The sequence below is a fragment of the Enoplosus armatus genome, chromosome 5 (genome assembly GCF_043641665.1).
Source record: "Enoplosus armatus isolate fEnoArm2 chromosome 5, fEnoArm2.hap1, whole genome shotgun sequence".
Taxonomy (NCBI): Eukaryota; Metazoa; Chordata; class Actinopteri; order Centrarchiformes; family Enoplosidae; genus Enoplosus; species Enoplosus armatus.
The window spans coordinates 23,224,286-23,242,132 of record NC_092184.1 but is presented as its reverse complement, the minus strand read 5'-3'; the positions used below and the strand labels follow the sequence as shown (position 1 = coordinate 23,242,132).

Sequence of the window (17,847 nt, the reverse complement as noted above, 5' to 3'; positions counted from 1 at the left end):
GGGACAGAAAGTGCAATTTGCCACACTACAGGGATCCTTACATTGTAAACACATGCAAAACACTTCCACTTTTCCCTTTGTAAAAATAAACTCAGTCCTACTAAGCTGTTTTTTTTTAAAAAAAGAGCAGTTATTTGAATTACAAGTCATGATAAAGAAATGACAGTATTCTAATTCAGATTGTTGGAGACAATGCCAGGCTAACAATGCAAATCACTATCATATATTTTGGTCCTGCCCTGTCCTGGCCGCTTACTAGAACGATATCCATCAGACTTTAGAGGAGGTATTCAGAACCAAAGCTCTGAATATTTCTCAGTGATGAATTTAAGACATTACAACATAACCAGACACCGCTTACAGGTGGAAAGGGGAATATGAGTAATTTTTCCAAATATATATAATATTCCAAACAAAGTATTCAGTGCTCCTTTTAAGCAGAAATGGCAGAAATGAATGTGACTTCAGTCCTAAACCTCACAAGAGGAAGAAAAGAGAGTGAGAGTAGGATGGATACAGTAGCCACGTGTAAAATGTAAACCTGGATCTCTGAAGCTCATTCCCTACAACACCCACACTAGTTTTGCCCTTGAGAAAAGCAAAATTGATTAATGTTAGTAAATTTATAAAAAATCAATTAAATGCTTCTGTAATATTGTCTTATCTCTCTGGTTATGCTGAATCAAAGGCGGTTCAGTGACATTTTTCAATCGAACAAAAGCCACTAACGACACTATTATTAAAAGTACTGTATATGTTGACGAATAGGGGAGATTACGAGGTCGCCTGAACGCCTCATGTGGCTCAGCCAGTCAGAGCCACGTTTCCATCGTCAACAGGAAACGGGGGAAGCGTCCTTGGAGATGTTGTTAGTGTTGTAACTTTCGCATTTTTCTCCCCTCTGCGCACACAATGTCTGTGTCAAACAACTGACAACTAATCGATATTGCCACAGAGGCTAATGAGAAAACGATTAAAAGTTTGGAAGGTAAATCACTTATCACGAATAAGCTATTCTCAAACTACTTAGCGGGCTGAGCTAACGTTAACTAGCTAGATGGCGCCCAGCTAGCTAGCTTTGAAGTTAGCTGAGATGCTAGCTTAAATAGCTTAGCTCACCCCTTTCCCAGTTGTCCCACGCATTACTGTCCTTAAAATGATTTCACGACAATATCTTTTATTTATCGAGATGTTGATTCGGCTTTACTGATGCACAGTTTCTCACAGGCTCAAGAATGTGCTTTTATATTGTGTACAACAATCTAGCTAGCTTCAGAAGTTAATTTGTTAATCTTATTAGTTGAACATAATGGCAAGGCGTTTTGCGCTATCGAGCAAGACTTGTGTAGTTGTCTGCCACTGTGTTATATACATCTGCCCTTCTTGTGCCACTCATCTTGTTTTGCATTTCCCCCGTGTCTCTGCAGTAACCATGACTGCAGCTGCTCTCATAGGAGACCAGCTCATCCTTGAAGAGGACTATGATGAGACCTATATACCCTCTGAACAAGGTACACGGTGGTGAGGGTAATAACCTGGGTATGGGGACCAGCAAGGATATGATTGACTCACTGTGCCTAGATTAGCCCAAAATAAAAATGCAAGCCCCAGGTAAAATTTACTTGCAGCAGGTATGAAATCCTCAGCTTGATTGTTTTACACTGATATGCTGATTATTGATGATAGATAATGGAGGATCCTTCCTGACAGCAGCAGTATGGAAAGTATTAATGTAGTTTTATTTACACTCTTCATTTATTCAGTGTCAATATCGAGAGTATCTCCCCTCCCAAACTCTCACATCATTCTTTTGTATCATGTTTTGTTTTGGGGGTGCCTCAATTTGCCTTAATGAGCTGTTAAACCTACTAGATGCTGTGTAATGTACAGCTTTTACGTTCAGCTTGTCTCATACCACTCTTTCTCTCTGTTTCTCTTTATCTTGTCAGAGATCCAAGAGTACGCCAGAGAGATTGGCATTGATCCCGACAGTGAGCCAGAGCTCCTGTGGCTGGCCAGGGAAGGCATCGTTGCCCCTCTGCCTCCTGAGTGGAAGCCTTGGTAAGTAAGGGGAGAGAAGCTGGGGAGCTTGGCGACACACAGAAAACAACCTTACGCAGAGATCTGGAGCAGAGTATTTGCTGTGGTCTTCTAGCGCTGGGTGTATTATGGAATCCTATTTAAATGGTGTGGGGAGGCTGTGGTCTTACAGTCTTACTCAGGGTTCCTATTACTCTCAATTTGAGTTGAAAGTTGTTGTGACCAGTCTTGGTGATCCATAATGAACCACCAAAGATACAAGCTGTCCCAGCAGTGTGTTTGACAGTAATGTAGTGAAGGAGTGTTTGTGCCCTTGCAACTAATCAAGGGTGAAGGTCTGTCCTTGACACCTGAAATTTGAAGTGAATAGCAACCTTCTCGTAACAACGTCTCCGTGGAGATGTCAGCTGCAGTGAAATAAATAATGCCTTACGTTACAACACACTACTAACACAGCAATCAATACAAGGTATAGTTCTGAGGGTTTGTTTAGGATTGATAAAGCAACAAGCAGCATCTAAACCAATTGAATTGCTTATTGCTCAACTAAATTTAATACCCGTCCACCAGTTCTCCTCTCTGTGTGTGCTCTTGTTGACAAATTATGGAGAAAACAAATTAAATTAATTTGTGGGATATCACTTCAATCTGATGCTTTGAGTGGATGGAACTAATAATAAAATAGATTTTGTGGGTGTAAACGAATAAATAATAAGTTACACAGTCAGTAGTTTCAGGTGTCAACACAACCTCTGACAGCTCTCTGTTCACCTACCCGTCCACTCATCATCTCTGCCTCCCTTTCCTTGGCCTTTTTGGAGGTGCTGAAGTGACCCCCCCCCCTTTCCTCCCTCCTCCCCCGCAGCCAGGATGTGACGGGGGACATCTACTATTTCAACTTCTCCTCGGGCCAGTCCACCTGGGATCACCCCTGCGACGAGCACTACCGCCGCCTGGTGGCCCAAGAGCGTGAGCGCGCCCAGCTCACAGTGGCTGCAGGAGGCGCAGGGGCGAAGAAGGACAAGGACAAGAAGAAGAAGAAAGAAAAGAAGGAGAAGAAAGAGAAGAAGAAGAAGGGGCCAGTCAAGACTCCTGGAGTGAGTTTTTTTGTTTTGTTTTTTACCACTCTTTTAATCATGTATTTCAGTTTTTTGTGTGTGTGAGAAATGCTTCACTCTGTGTTGTTACTGCCTTATAAGAGAGCAGAACAAATGTATTCAGCCATTGCATTTCATTACAGAAAGGTATACATGAAAAGTGAAATGAAAAAAATGTAAGGCCCTTGAGAGAATATTTAGTTTTTTAGTAGAAAGTTTACATATTTATCATAAACCTATTCCTATTGTGGGAACCCATCATGGAAAGAAAATCGAGGTTGGCCGAGAACAAGGTCTCACCACAAGAACACACACACTGTATTTTCCCAAAACTGAGCCCAATGACAAGTTCAAACTGTGGGCACAAGCGCATGTGGGTGTGACCAACACATCTTTGAAATTTTGAAGACCAGAGGTGCCAGTTCAAACCTGGTGCAATATTGTAGCCTATATAGTAAGAGTACAGCAGTGTAAGCAGGTACAGTCAAGACAAGCTTTAATGATGGCCAATTTCATCAGCTCCCTTCATCCCCATTAAAATGATCATAAAGTTTAATGGTCCCAGAGGAGGTATAAAATGTGTTTTAAATGCTGTTTGTTGTTTGTAAACCTGGTGTCTCTGTATTGGAATCGAGGTGAAGGAGCTTTCACATCCTCCAAGCAGGTGTGGATCATGGAAAGAATCACTCATTAACCCAACCTTGTACAGAATGAAAAAGGTCAAAATGTGAAATTGGAAGAGCAAAGTGCAGGATAAAGGAAGAAATCATGCTGAATTTGGAGAGGTGGTTTGGCAAATTTACCACACAATTACAGTTTAGAATACAGTTTATCTGTATTTAAATGTGTGCATTTTGTCAATGCTGAGTACGAAGCGAGATGGACCTCACAGCAATATTAACAATTATCTATTCTTGCTTGGAGATGTCAAAATGATTTGACTCATCCGGTCGTCTTCTAATTTGTCTATAGGGATGATAAAGCATACTCTTTGCACACTTCATGCTATACACTAGCAAACATAAAGGACTCAGTCAAAAACTTGATCTGGAGATGGCCAATCAACTAGTGGGGATTCTTATTTTAATGAATTATGTACGTGTTTCTGATGTTTAGAGATTCTCGGTCTCTGTGCTTACTTCTCTGACTGTGTCTCTTTTCCAACAGGCACTGAGCTCAGCCTTGGGACCCCTACCATCCCCGCTGGGCAGCCTGGCTCCTTTGAGAGGTCTGGATGCCCCAGGCCCACTCCCTGGTTCTGCCCCTGCTCTCCGGCGGTCCCTCGGTAGCTCTGGGGGACTGGAGCCCCTAAAGACCCCCCTTGGGGTAAGATCCTAGTGCTATATGAAGGACCATATGATATGCTTGTGAATTTGTAGCCTCTCCCAAACCCTTACAGTATTCTGTATCTACCGCTGTCAGGGCCCTCGGAGTAGTGGAGCATCTAGTGTTTTGGGCAGCAGGCAGGAGGAAGAGAGGGTGTCTCTCACTCTGCCTGGCTTTGATGATGATGATGATGATAATGATGAGAAAATCTCAGAAAACGAGGTACAGTACAACCTAAAGACAAATGCAAGGTGATGAAAGCAGTTGGCTCTTGAATGTTTACTTTATGTCCCTATCAAACCATTGTCACTTTTTCAGCCGAGTCCTCGTGGTTCAGACCGTTTATTGAAGAACCTGCATCTGGACCTAGATGCCCTTGGAGGAGGCCTACAGTATGAGGTAGACTGGACAAGCTAAATCTTACAATAAGAGAAAATAAGAACAGCTGTTGCAAGGCGCATACTAATATATTTCAGCCTGATAATTCCCTCGAATCGAAACAACAGTGTTCATTTTGTAGATTTAGATTCAGTTTGATTCCATATTATTTCCAGAAGCAGACTCCAGTGCTTTTATTATTTAATGGTTTATCAATTCCAGTGAAAAGGTTTAGTGTCCTGTGTGTGCGTGTGTGTGTGGACATGTATTACTCATGTTGTGGTGACATAAATCTGTTTACACAGTCACGTTGTGGGGACTAGTCCCCATAACTTAAATCATTAAATGTTAGGGTGAAGACTTAGTTTAAGGTTAGGCTAAAGTCAGGTTTAGGTTATGGTTAGGGATAGAGTTAGGCAAGTAGTGGTTATGGTTAGGGTAAGTCTCCAGGAAATGAATGTAAGTCAATGTAATGTCCTCTGAAGTGATAGAAACACGACTGTGTGTGTGTGTGTGTGTGTGTGTGTGTGTGTGTGTGTGTGTGTGTGCTCTAGGACAGTGAAGCTAGTGGTGAAGCGCCAGCTGAGGAGAGGACAGAGCCAGAGTTACAGGACTTGGCCCTATCTGGAGATCAAAGCCCTGAACCACCATCCCGACAGGTAAAAACACACCACACACACACACACACACACACACACACACACATTGTCCACTTTTGCAGTGGCTCCCAGCTTTGTTTTTGTCTTTCTTGCTCGCGCTGCCATTTCTATGTTCTGTGTGTAACACCTGTGTGTGTGTTTCACTGTGATTGACAAATGATTACCTCTGACACATTTTTTTTCATATCACATGAGTTCACAGGAACCTTAGAGGCACAAACCTGGCATCTGAGGTATATTCATAGTCATGGAGGTTAACATTGCGTCTGCACTGCATCTTTGAACCAGAGATTTTGTATAAGACCAGAGTTAGACTAATATGTTTTTAAGTTTGGGGCTGTCCTAATGGTTTACATATTTCTACACATTCTCAGCGTGGCACAACTATAGTGGACTTTTCTTGTTGTCTCTCTGATTCTAAACTATCTGTTATTCCTTCTCTTTGTCTCGTGTGACCTCTTTGACCTTTAAACCCCTCACCTTTGCACCGTGACCTGGGATGTGTTCCTGTAGCTGCTGTGCTGCTGGGATCTGTCCTATGGCCACGGCTGTTACTGTGTCTTCCTCTTTGTCCTGCTGTCTTCCTACTGTCACTGTTACTGCTTTGCTGTCTGAAGCTATACATCAGGAGCATGTATCATCACCATCAAAACAGTGAATACTGTCATTTCCCTCTGATTTATGTTCTCATCCTCATTGGGACCAGTACAACTACCCAACACTGTCATTAGATTCAGTCAGTCATAATTTATTTCACATTTTCACATTACCTGTTAATGAAAGCTGGTAATGAATTTATTCTTTGTTCTAAAATTACACAATGGTTTAGCGGAACTAATGCGTATAGATTCAGATATTTCTTCTACGCATGTGTTGGCTGTCTAACTTGAATATTTATGTCTTTTCAAAATGCACAATCTGTTAGTTTTGCATGTATTTGTGTCAAGATCATCACCCCCCCACCGCCCTTCAACGGGGGTCACAATATTTTTGTCTGCCTCCTACGCTCACCTGCCCTCCTCCGTCCTTTCTCTCCCTTGTGTTTCTGTTTGGGATGGATGGACTATTCTTCTTACCCCCCCCACCAAGGACTCTTTGAGGGGCCGCCACCTCCACCTGTCCTCGTTGGCGGGCAGCGGAAACCATGTCAGTGTGGTGGGGTTAGGTCCTATAAGCCCTGAAGCTGAACACTCTGCTGGACAGGAGGAAGCTGAGGAGTTAAATGAGGTGGTGGAGGAGGAGCAGGAGGGAGGACAGTTGGAAGATGAGGAGGATGAAGGAGGAGGGGAAGCAGAGGAGGGAGGGACGGAGGAGAAAGGAGAGGTAGGAAATGAGCAGGAAGAGGGAGAGGCTCAGGGTGAGGGAGCAGATGAGAGAAGAAGCAAAGAAGACGGGGAGGAGATGGAGGAAGAGCAGGGAGGAAGTCAAAGGTCTGTAGGAAGCAAGAAAGAAGAGGAAGAGTGTGACGAGGTAGAGGAGGAATGCTGTGAAGGTGGTGATGAAGAGAACGAGGAAGGGGATGGTGGAGTGTCAGAAAACATAAAACAGGACGAGAAGCAGGAGAGCAATGAAAGAGAGGAAAATGGCAGCGAGGAGGACGTAGAAAGTAGCCAGCATGATGAGACCAAAGACAGAGAAGAGAATATGGAGAGTTTAATGGAGGAGAAAGAAGAGGAGAAGGAGAAGGTGCACGCAGAAGAAGGAAAATGTGAATTTGAGGAAGGTAGCGATGAAGTTGTGGAGAAATGCTTCAAAAGTGACAAGGAGAGAGATGAGCTTGAGAGAAGCGTAGAGGATGAAGAGGGGCAGAATGAGAGTGAGGAAGAGGAGGTAGAGATAACAAGCGAAAGGGAGCAAGAGGAGAAAAAAGAGGAGGAGGAGGAGGGTGAGAGCGATGCCGCTTTGGAGAGATGCTCCCTGAGCCAGAGGAGACTGACAGAGAGTGACGAGGAGGTGTTAGATAGATGTGTACAGAGCGAAGGAGGAGAAACAGAGGGGGAGGGACTGGAGGAGGTAGACGAGCAATCAGACGCCCAAAAGCCCAGAACTGCTTCGGAGAGTGAGGAGGAAGTCGTCGAGGTTTTTGAGACTGGAACGGCTCAAGTCCGACCAGCCAAGCTAGGCGAGAAGACGATGCTGAGTGACCTTAAAGCGCTTGACCGAAAGAGGAAAACTCTTGCTGGCAAGATGAAGGATGTGACAAAAAAATGTCCCCTTCCTGCAGAGGTAGGGTTTGTTGTTGCCTCTGTGCGTGCTCAACCCTCCACTCCACCCCCCATTCACCACCTGACCCCAACCCTGATCCTGCTTGATCTCTGCAAGCAGGTGCATGTAGTTCCCAGAATTAAATTCCACTGCCTTAGGGGCTTCTCACCCTCTGGGATGTCTTTACTCGCACACTGGAACATCAATTGGTCAAAGGACAATCCATTTGAGCCCCTGAGGACTGGATTGGATGGTTTTGCTCCCTTTTCCCACTGACAATGCAGGCTTTTGGTAGTTTGGTAGTAGCTTTTAGTTTGGCAGTTGATTTTGAAGGGACTCTCATCTCCCGCCATCGCCTCTCCCATTTTCAGAGTCTGCTTGCTTCAGTTACACAATGCTCGACTGTCTGGTTTTACAGTATGCCTGCCAACTCGCCGGCCTTGGTTGTGTTTGCATGTACGCTCTGCTTTTTACCTTCTGCTGTGTGTGTTCCTGTGTCTCCTCACACTGCGACGTTTAGTGCTGCTTGCGCAATTTTGGTTGTGTACCTGTGAAGAACTGTCACTGAGTGTGTTTGCGTGTGTGTGTTTATTGCAGGAGTCCGAGGCCAGTAAGAACTTTGAGGAGGCTTCATCCTCCATAGATGTCAAGGTAGAGCAGTGTGACACCAACCCACCATTCATTCATTCATATTGTCAACTAGTTTTGTAATGATTCTGGTTTTGTATCCTAAAGCTGTCGGAAAAGATTCTGGACATCAACGACCTTTCTGGCACTGTCAGTCCACTGGAGAAAGACGACAAAGGGGAAACAAAAGAAGAAGAGCAGCATGAGGAGGGGGCAAAGACAAAGATGGCAGACACTGCCAAGAGGTAGGTTGTTGTTTTGATATTCTTCCTGGAAAACAGCTGCTGTGCTCAGACTAGGAGGCACTATCCTTACGAGAAGTCTCTCGAAGAAGTGTGTCCACGTCTTCAATAGTGTCTCACAAGGAATTAGAAGTCTTACCTTTTATTTTAGAGGCCCTCTTAACCCAGTGTTTTCCATCATCCCCCGACAAATGAAGCTATGTGTCATGAACATTCAGGAAATATGCACAATTTGTCCATTAATAAAGTAACACTGAAAGCTGTGTGCGATCTTTGGATATTTTCTGCATGTATTTAACGTTGGTGTAACACATCTCTCCCTCTTCAGGCATTTGCAGGCGGCTGGCAAAAACAACCCTCTGGCACCGAAAGTTGACCGACTCGTCCTCCACCAGTCCAGCCCCTCGTCCTCCCTCTCAAGCCTGTCCCACTCAGAGCATGGTGTCGGTCTCCCTCTAAAAACCAAAGGCCTCGGCACGTCTCTGGGGCTACAAAGGCCTGAAACCTCCAGAGGTCGGCTTGTCCGCCATGCCAACACTCAACTGGAAGATGCTGAATCCCCCGTACAAAACCAAGAGAGCCCACTGGAAGAAGAGCCAAGCTGGAGAATCCGGAAAGACAGAGAAAAGAAAGAGAGTGAGAAAGAAGAGGAGGAGGAGGAGGAGGAGGAGGAGGAGGAGAGGAAGAGGGCAGAGAGAGAAGAGAGGAGTCTGAGAGAGAGGAAGGAGGAGAAGGAGAGGGAGAAGAGGAAGGCTGACCAAGAGGTGGGGGAGGAGAGGGAGCATCTGATGAAGGAGAAGGAGAAGAGAATGCGCCTCCTGCAGGAGGAGCTAAGGAGAGAAGAGGAGGAGGAGGAGAGGAAGCTGAAGGAGGAGAGCGAGGAGAGACTGAGGTAGACGAGAAGAATATAACACCAAACTTTCCCTGCTTTATTACATTACATTTGTTAATTCATAAATGCTTGTGTCTCCCCAGGACTCTGCGGCAGCGCCTCCTGTCAAAGAGGAGAGAGGAGGAGGCCAGGCTGAATGAGGAGTCTGATGGGAAGCTGGAGGAGCTCAGGGAGTCTGCCCAGGGGGAGAGGGAGAGGAAGCAACACAAACTCAGGTCAGACACACATTAACACATAAAACAGAGGTGCACTAGAGCAGCGGATGTCAAAGTGAGGCTAAATCTGCGAAGTCTGATCACATGGGTGGCTGATGGCCTAATAGGTGTCATATTATTACTCTTTACTTACTCATTATAGACATCTGAGAACTCCTGCTTTACAGAATAGGACCCTTGCAAATCAACTGAATTTAAACCAGTTTGCAGTTAATCACCTGTAATCCCCCAAATAACATCAATGTGTGCATCCTGTGCTCAGGGAGGAGAGCGAAGTCCTGCTGAAGGAGTTACGCGCCACTCTAGAGGAAGAACGAGTAGCGGAGCGCGACAGGCTGGAGGCCCAGAAGAGGCAGGACATTGAACGTCTGAAGGCAGAGTCGGAGGAAGAGCTGCGAGCAGAGAAGAGGAGACTCCAGGGAGAGAGGGAGGAGAAACTGAACTCTCTGAAACAGGAGGTGAATGAGGATGATGCTGGCCTGCTTGTGTCCAGCTCATTTTGGATTTCGGTATTATTTAGCTATTCAAATCTCACTGTTTAAATGTTGTTGGCATGACTTGCCTTGAGACAAACACACTATGGAACAACAAAAATAGGTACAAATAGCTTGACAAACATCTGTTTGAAAATCAATGATTTAAGTTTGATAAATGAGTGAAAAACAAATGACTCATAGAGCTTCTTGACCCATGCTAGGTATTGGCATATTAACCTGGATACCAGTTGTTTTATGTAGAGGAAAGGTCAGCCTGAGACCGTTCTAGTTCTAGTTCTAGTGACTCACGCTCCTGTCACCCTCATCAGCACAGCTCCAGTTTGGGTTTATTTCCTGTCAGTTGTTATTAGCAAAAAGCAAGAGCAAGAATTCTTATGTTATGTTGTTGCTATCACGTTTTACCAACATATTTGCACCCATTTTGGAAGTAAAATGTTGATGCCACTGTGTTGTTGAGTACGATAGGGCAGCACTGTTGTTCTATTTGTTTTAAAGAGTGGCATTAACAGGACATGAACTCTAATCATTTTCGAGTGTTAATGTTTAAAGGGGACCTATTATGCTCATTTCCAGCTCTATATTTTCATTTAGTGATTCCACTAGATTCCACTAGATTCCACTTTTTAAAAAGTTTTAAAAAGTCCTGATTTATCTTATACTGGTCCTTCATGCAGACCCTCAGTTCACCTTCTGTCCGAAACAAGCCGTTTGAGCCCCTGTCTCTTTAAGCCCCCACTTTCTTCTGATTTGCCGGCTAAGTTCCAGAAGTCTTGGGAAGAATTTCCGAAGGCAAACTCTAAACCTAACGTTACTAAGCAACATTGACATAAGCATAAACATCTGGTCTGTGCCTGGAGCAGAGATACCATATTAGGACATCCGTGCCTGTCTGACATCAGACAGACACGGTGGATGAAAAAACTGAAACAGAGCGTTCAGAGGCTCACAGGGATTACTTTTACATACATTTATCTCGTTATTTGGCAACTCTGGCAATGTTTAGTATGAACATCCAACATTTTAACATTATATATATATATACATATATATATATATATATATATATATATATATATACTGAGGTAAATGTATGTAAAAGTAATCCCTTTGAGCCTAAAGCTCCGGCTTCAGTTTTTTCATCTGCCAGGTCTGTGTGATGTCAGACAGGCAAGGATGTCCTTATATACAGTATATATATATATATATATATATATATATATATATATATATATATATATATATATATATATATATATATATATATATATAAATATATATACGTATATATATATGACAGAAAATAAGGAAAAGCATAATAGGTCCTCTTCAAACATGTTGGATGATCACATTGTTCTTGTGTTAGGTTTATATGAACAACTGGAAACACCATGAGAACCAAAAGTTTGTGTTTGTTCTGTTTTGATGGAACGTGTTGCCTTTGGACTTGAGGGACACAGATTAATGACCTGTCTGTGTGTGTCTGTCTGTGCTTGTTTCTGATTAAAGGCCAAAATCACAGAGAGGAGGAGGGAGCTCATGAGTCCACGACCTGAACACCAACTGGCAGAGTACCACCGAGAGGTTAGAGGTCACACACACACACACACACACACACACACACACAAACACACACACACACACACAGATTTTGTACAGTTACGTCGTCATCATCATCATCATGTATTTCTTTCTGAATGTGAGTTAAGGTTTTAATTAAATGTTGACTGGAATCTAACTTTTTGTTCTGTAAACTGACTTCACTGTCACCGTCTAGCTGGCCGATGTTCTTCAGGAAGTGCGGGATGAAGTGCAGCGTGATCACGAGAGGAAGCTGGACCAGCTGAAGGAGGACCACAGGAGGGAGATGAGCAACATCAGAGAGAAATACCTGGATGAGGTCAGAGTGTGACTACATTTCTCAATCAGCTGATGTGTGCCCTCGTCCTGTATGACTTATAATAATGAAAACAGCACAATATGTTGAGATCAGTGTTATATTTTTGTTTCCAGCAGCCATCAACAAAGAACTTCAGGCTCAAAATTATAACAGTAAAACCACAGCTTGTCATTTTTACACTTTGGTTTTTATACAGGTTAAACAAAGAAGATATAATGAGTTCATTAGTGAGGTTTAGAGGTGCCGGTAGGTGGATTTTGTTACCTTTGGGTAGAGCCAGGCTAGCTGTTTCCCCCTGGTTCTCGTCTTTGTGCTAAGCTAAGCTAACTTGCTGCTGGCAGTAGCTTCATATTTATTGTACAGACTAAATTTCACCTCCATCCTCCTGTTCTGTTTGTTTTTATCAGTCATCCATCCCAAAGTCTAAACTAGCATAGATGTGAAATACCAACAAAATGCGTCTTGTTTTTGAAGGATATCATCTTGCTGCTTTGAGAAGAAAGTAATATTGTTATATATTTTAAGAATTTTGAGTAAGAAACACTGTTCAGTGGTCAGCAACACCACCTAGTGGAGTGGCTTTCCCATTTTCAGTATTCCCAAGTTTTTCAGTTTTTGTTGTTAAGGATGGCGATTATAAAACGTTGTGTTTGTGTATTCCAGGAGACTGCTCAGAGGGAGCGCTTGCTTTCTACTCTGCAGGAGGACAGAGAGCGTCTCCAGGCCTCGCATGCTGTCCAACTAGAGAAACTCCGCTTGCAGCTCGACACACAGATACAAAAGACACAGCTGACACACTCGCGCAAGGTGAGACCAGACATACACACACACACACACACACACACACACATATTCACTAATGATGCAGTTCTGAACTCGTGGTGCCAGTATATTGTCTAAGGTCCTCCTTTTCCTCCTGGTATCACTGTTTGGTGTTTAAATGGATGTTTTTAATGTAAAACATGGACTGGAACCATGTTGTGATGGGAAGACTTTTCTAATATAATACACACTTTATTCCAGAGAATAAATCTGTCTTATTTTTTCTATTAGGAGTCAGAACTGCAGGATCTAGCAGATCAGATGGAGCTGAGAGCCAAAGAGCTGAAGAGCCAGGAGGCCGTGCTCCAGACCAAGGTCTTCTATCCCACACTATATGTACTATTAATCACTGATACACTAGCCTAAGCCACATGGACTAATGGTTTCTGTCGCTTATCAGGCAGCAGATCTGAAGAGGAGGAGGAAGAAGCTTGGGGAGGAAGAGGAAGAAGTGGACAGACAGATAGCGGTGGGACATCCCACTTTTTCTTCCTAAAAAGGAGAGATTATATTCACCCACCCGTCCAACTATCAACCCCCTATTTCCCCACCTATATGTGTGTCCAGGCCTTACCCCGGCTGGTCCAGGAGAGAGACCAGCTGAAGGAGGAGCTGGAGAGGATGAGAGAGGAGAAACATCAAGCCAGAGAACTCATCCAGAGAGCGAGGGAGGAGAGGAGTGAGGCCAAGGAGGAGGAGGAGAGGCTGAGGGAGGAGAGAGACAAAGCCAGGGAAGAGAGCAGGAGAGCCAAGGAGAACAAGGAGCGCCTGGAGGGCAAGGTGGCGCTGCTGCAGGAGAGATGCGACCGTCTCAGTCGCAGAGTCAGGTATAGTGTCCGACACAGGACATCCACGCATTCCTATGTTTTTACTTTTAGCCAGTGGAATTACTCAACTGAGAAGAATGCAATGATTGTGGTCTTATTTTGTCCAATCAGTGAGCTGGAACAAGGCGAAAGAGTGAGCGCCTCCCCCAGGCCAGAACCTGAACCGTACAAAAAGAGGGCAGAGAAAGCAGAGGTGACAGCGCCCTCCAGTGACCGGAGAGACTCATCACTACATGTAGAGGACCTGGACGAGCGGCCACTGTCCCCTGCTCCTGACAGCCACAGCAGCATGGACGAGTAAGGACAGACAGAGAAAACAGAACACTCTTGTGATGATAAAAGCACTAATTTTGGTATTTACAGGGTACAGATGAACTATTAGTCTATTAGGCCTCTGATCAATAGAGAGTTGTCAGTTCTTACAGGTGTTAAATGGATTACTGAAAGCTGATATGCTAATATTCAGTGTTGTTAATGCCACGATAACAAGTAGAATTGAATAATTGTTTGTCTTCAGCCAGGGCAGTACTGTTGTTGTTGATGGAGGATTTAAGTGGTATGAATATTACTAATACCACGGCATTATTTGATTGTACAATAAACACAATCTGTAACATATCCATCAGTTGAAGGTGTATGAGGGAAGTAATGGATCACTAAACCTTCGTATTCATGTCATCTTAGCTTATAGATAGCTGATAGAAGGCCTAACATTACTCTCACCCCCACGCCTCTATGTGTTCAGGTTCCGACGCTACATCTCCTCACATGGCGCATCCATCCAAAAAACCAAACTCTTCCTGGAGAAGGAGAGCAGTCGGCTGATGGAGAGACAGGCAGCTCTGCAGGCGGCCCAGACCAGCTCCTCCCAGGACCCCAACCAGGAAGGAGGGGTGGTGACCGAGGAGATGATAAGAAACCTCCAGCAGGTAGGGAGGAGCATAACCCCCCCCCCCTGCAGAATAATAATTGGTGTGATGACGGGGTTGAGTTTAAAATAAGTGTTATGGGCTGGTTACTTCCCCTCGTTCTGTCAGGAGGCCAGAAATGTGGTGGAGCTGCAGCGGACGGTTCAGAGGGGAAACAGTCTCCTGCGGAGGAAGGAGGAGCAACTCCAGCAGCTCGAGAGCTCTATAGCTGAGGAGGTCAGGACAAAAATACCAGCCGCTATCTGCAGCCTTACAGTAGTGATACTTAAATCATACTTCACAAGTGTTATCGACATCATGACGTCAACCAGCACCTTTAGTCGTAGCTGAAACATTCAGGGTGATGGTGAAAATGTATGCTCATAACAAATCTATAAACATAAATCATTCATTTCCTCGCACTCTCTGTGTTCACATGTGTAATCTGTATAGTCACTCTGATAATAGAGTTAGCTCTAAATAAAATTAGAAAATGTCTTAATAAAATGACTTGGATGTTGGCGATACATTGTGTACCGAAGCTTACTTTACTTTAAACCTCATTTCTATTCAGAATGGGCATTTGTTAATTTTGTGTTTCTAATATTTTTCCCAGTTTTTATGAAGATAAATCAAATCAACAGGTAATAAATACATACAGGCAAATCATAGCTGCTATTAACCACACTTTGTCCTGTTGCATTCCCCGTTTAGCCGCTGTTTGAGGATCTGTCTCGGCTGGCAGGAGAGAGGAAGGTGACCTTTGATGTGACTGAATCTGACCTCAGCAGCACCGTGGACCCCCCGGATGGGACAGGTGACACATATTCATAGTTTCACTAAAGAATCTGACACAGACTCTGTTATTATTGCTGTTTCAGAAACTCTTCTCAGATTATTATATTTTTCCAGCTACCCTAAGGTTGTGTTCCTCTCTTTCTCTCCATTTCTCCCTCACCCCCCCATCAGGAGGTCATCCCACTGTCCCGGACAAAGTCCAGGAGCTAGCAGAGTCCCTACAGCAGATCTCAGGCCAGCTCAACACCGTCCTGAGTGCGTTGGGTTCGCTGGCCCAGAGGCAGAGCACCACACCCTACACAGTCTTTCCCTCCACCTCTCCCTCTGCCCCGGTCATGCCCCAGATGCACACCCTGGGCCCCAGCTCCTTAGCCCCACCACCCACAGTGAGGCTCTCAGAGCCTTCCTGGAACTGGGCGCCCCAAGGCACCTCCGCCGCCCCCCCTCTCTTCAGCACCCCCATCAGCAGTGGGCTGAGGGCTTCTGAGGGCCTCATCAACAGCCGATGGAGCCAGATATTCCCCAGTAAGCATTAGAAAGAGTGAAGCACCAATGATGGGGGTTGTTAAAAAGGTTGTTGGTCCTGAACTGTTGTTCTGTTCTCCAGGAGCAGCTATGGACCCCGTCGCCTCCAGCACCATGAGGACAACCTCAGCTTACTCATCATACGCTCCTGCTAGGTAACCTGCTCTACACCTTTAACCATGTTATTATTACATATTACATACACATGTGCTCACAACAACCCTCAAACTGTGTGTGTCTCAGTGAACACGGTCGCAGCCTGCGGTCCGTGCAGAAGTCAGTGGAGGTAGACGGCCAGAGGCTGCAGGGCCTGATTGACGGCAACAAGAGGTGGCTGGAGATGCGGAAGAAAGACACCAGCATGTATCCTTCTACCATACACACTCATCCACTCACACTGACACACATACATGTTAGCGTTGTGTTGAATCTACGTGAAGAGCACGCAATCCTGTGTCTCATCTCAATGTACAAAAATGCAGTATCCTCCAGTCATTTGGTCAAAAAGCAATGAATGTAAAACTCAACTGTGAGGACTGTTGCTAGCTAGCTAGAATTATATTTCTTTTTACACTTTTCACACATTTTGATTATGTAACTAACAATGTTATTTATTGATACATTCAGTTATATTTTTGATTCGTCTGATAACCTTTTACTACTTCACATCATTGCCATCTGTTGTCTAAAGCACACCATCACTTGTCAGACTGTTTTATAAACACAGCGCCTGTCGTCGCCTTTAACTCCAGACCTTCCAGACCTCTATTCACACGCTATCAGGCTCCTTCAACCAAGAGCAGCCTGGTCCAGCTGGGCCTGGACGATAACAACCAGATCCGAGTCTATCATTACTGAGGACAGGAGGCACAGTTCAGTCCTGCTGCACCGTGGCTGTCACTGAGGACTTTGGAGCATTAATGACTGTGACGGGTCAGTGTTGCGTCGTTTACACGTAGGGCCTCGTACAAGAGTCCTGTGCCCTCTTTGAGTCATTCTTTTTTTTAAGCCTTCAGTGCAAAGGTTTTCAGGGAACGTAAGACCTCCTCTGCTGTGATTGGTGGAACAGATGACTGCAGAGGGACTTGGCAGTTCAGGGAGCAACATGTCACAGAGGGCTGAGGACTTTTATCCTCCAACATAACATATAGCTGTGAGCAGCAGGTGACTTTTTCAAGCACTCCCAGTGTCACGTTTACAGATTATAGCTCCGTGCCAGACTTGGGCCAATCCGTTTTTTTAAAAGGTTTAGTTTACTTTGATGTCAGATAGGAAAGGTTTGCTTCTTACTGGTTATAATAAGACAATCACGTAGAAGATAAGTACTTATTTTACTGAAAACGATTCCAGACTCATGTTGTGAACCCATTTGCTGCTGCTGGCACTAAAAAGCAGCTGCACAGAGGCCGAGCGTCATTTCATGACAGATTACATTTGTATTTATGCCACTAGGTGTGTAAGTGACTTGTTTGTGAACTGAGTTTTTAAATAATTTCTACAGTTTTTGTCGCCTTTCAGAAATCACTTAGTATCAGGTGAAGCTAGCTTACTTTACATTTCCATATTCCACTGACGTTGGCACAGCAGGAGCAGTGAGCTGTTGATTACACTTTCAACATATGTCCAGGCAAAGAGATAAAATGTCTGTCATGTTTGTGTAAATACTGTATTTTTCTATAAAATATTTTAATAAATATAGTTTTATATATACATATATTCATGTATTTCTTGTGTACTGATCCTGCTATAGGCAGGTACTGTCGTGTGTGTGTGTGTGTGTGTGTGTGGTTGTTTGTCCATGTGCGTACAGGCAATTATCCACACCCAGATTATCGTACTGTATTTTGTTCACACAGATAACAACCTGTCAACCTGCACGGGCTCACGAGTGC

At 44.3% G+C, this 17,847-nt stretch overlaps 1 protein-coding gene across 1 annotated transcript; it reads left to right on the top strand.

The window, feature by feature from the left end:
* The first annotated feature begins 908 nt into the window (after positions 1 to 908).
* On the top strand, positions 909 to 17,665 carry LOC139285130 (centrosomal protein of 164 kDa-like). The gene is made up of 28 exons (XM_070905607.1): positions 909 to 988; positions 1,428 to 1,511; positions 1,950 to 2,061; positions 2,906 to 3,137; positions 4,305 to 4,463; positions 4,560 to 4,685; positions 4,782 to 4,862; positions 5,396 to 5,500; positions 6,590 to 6,790; positions 8,306 to 8,356; positions 8,441 to 8,577; positions 8,903 to 9,466; positions 9,550 to 9,681; positions 9,944 to 10,139; positions 11,685 to 11,759; positions 11,953 to 12,075; positions 12,739 to 12,882; positions 13,129 to 13,212; positions 13,298 to 13,366; positions 13,465 to 13,724; positions 13,836 to 14,021; positions 14,470 to 14,653; positions 14,762 to 14,869; positions 15,347 to 15,449; positions 15,602 to 15,955; positions 16,038 to 16,110; positions 16,199 to 16,318; positions 16,717 to 17,665. The coding sequence occupies exons 2-28, from the start codon at positions 1,433 to 1,435 to the stop codon at positions 16,811 to 16,813; spliced, it is 4,155 nt and encodes a 1,384-aa protein (XP_070761708.1). The 5' UTR covers positions 909 to 988; positions 1,428 to 1,432; the 3' UTR covers positions 16,814 to 17,665.
* The last annotated feature ends 182 nt before the right edge of the window (positions 17,666 to 17,847 follow it).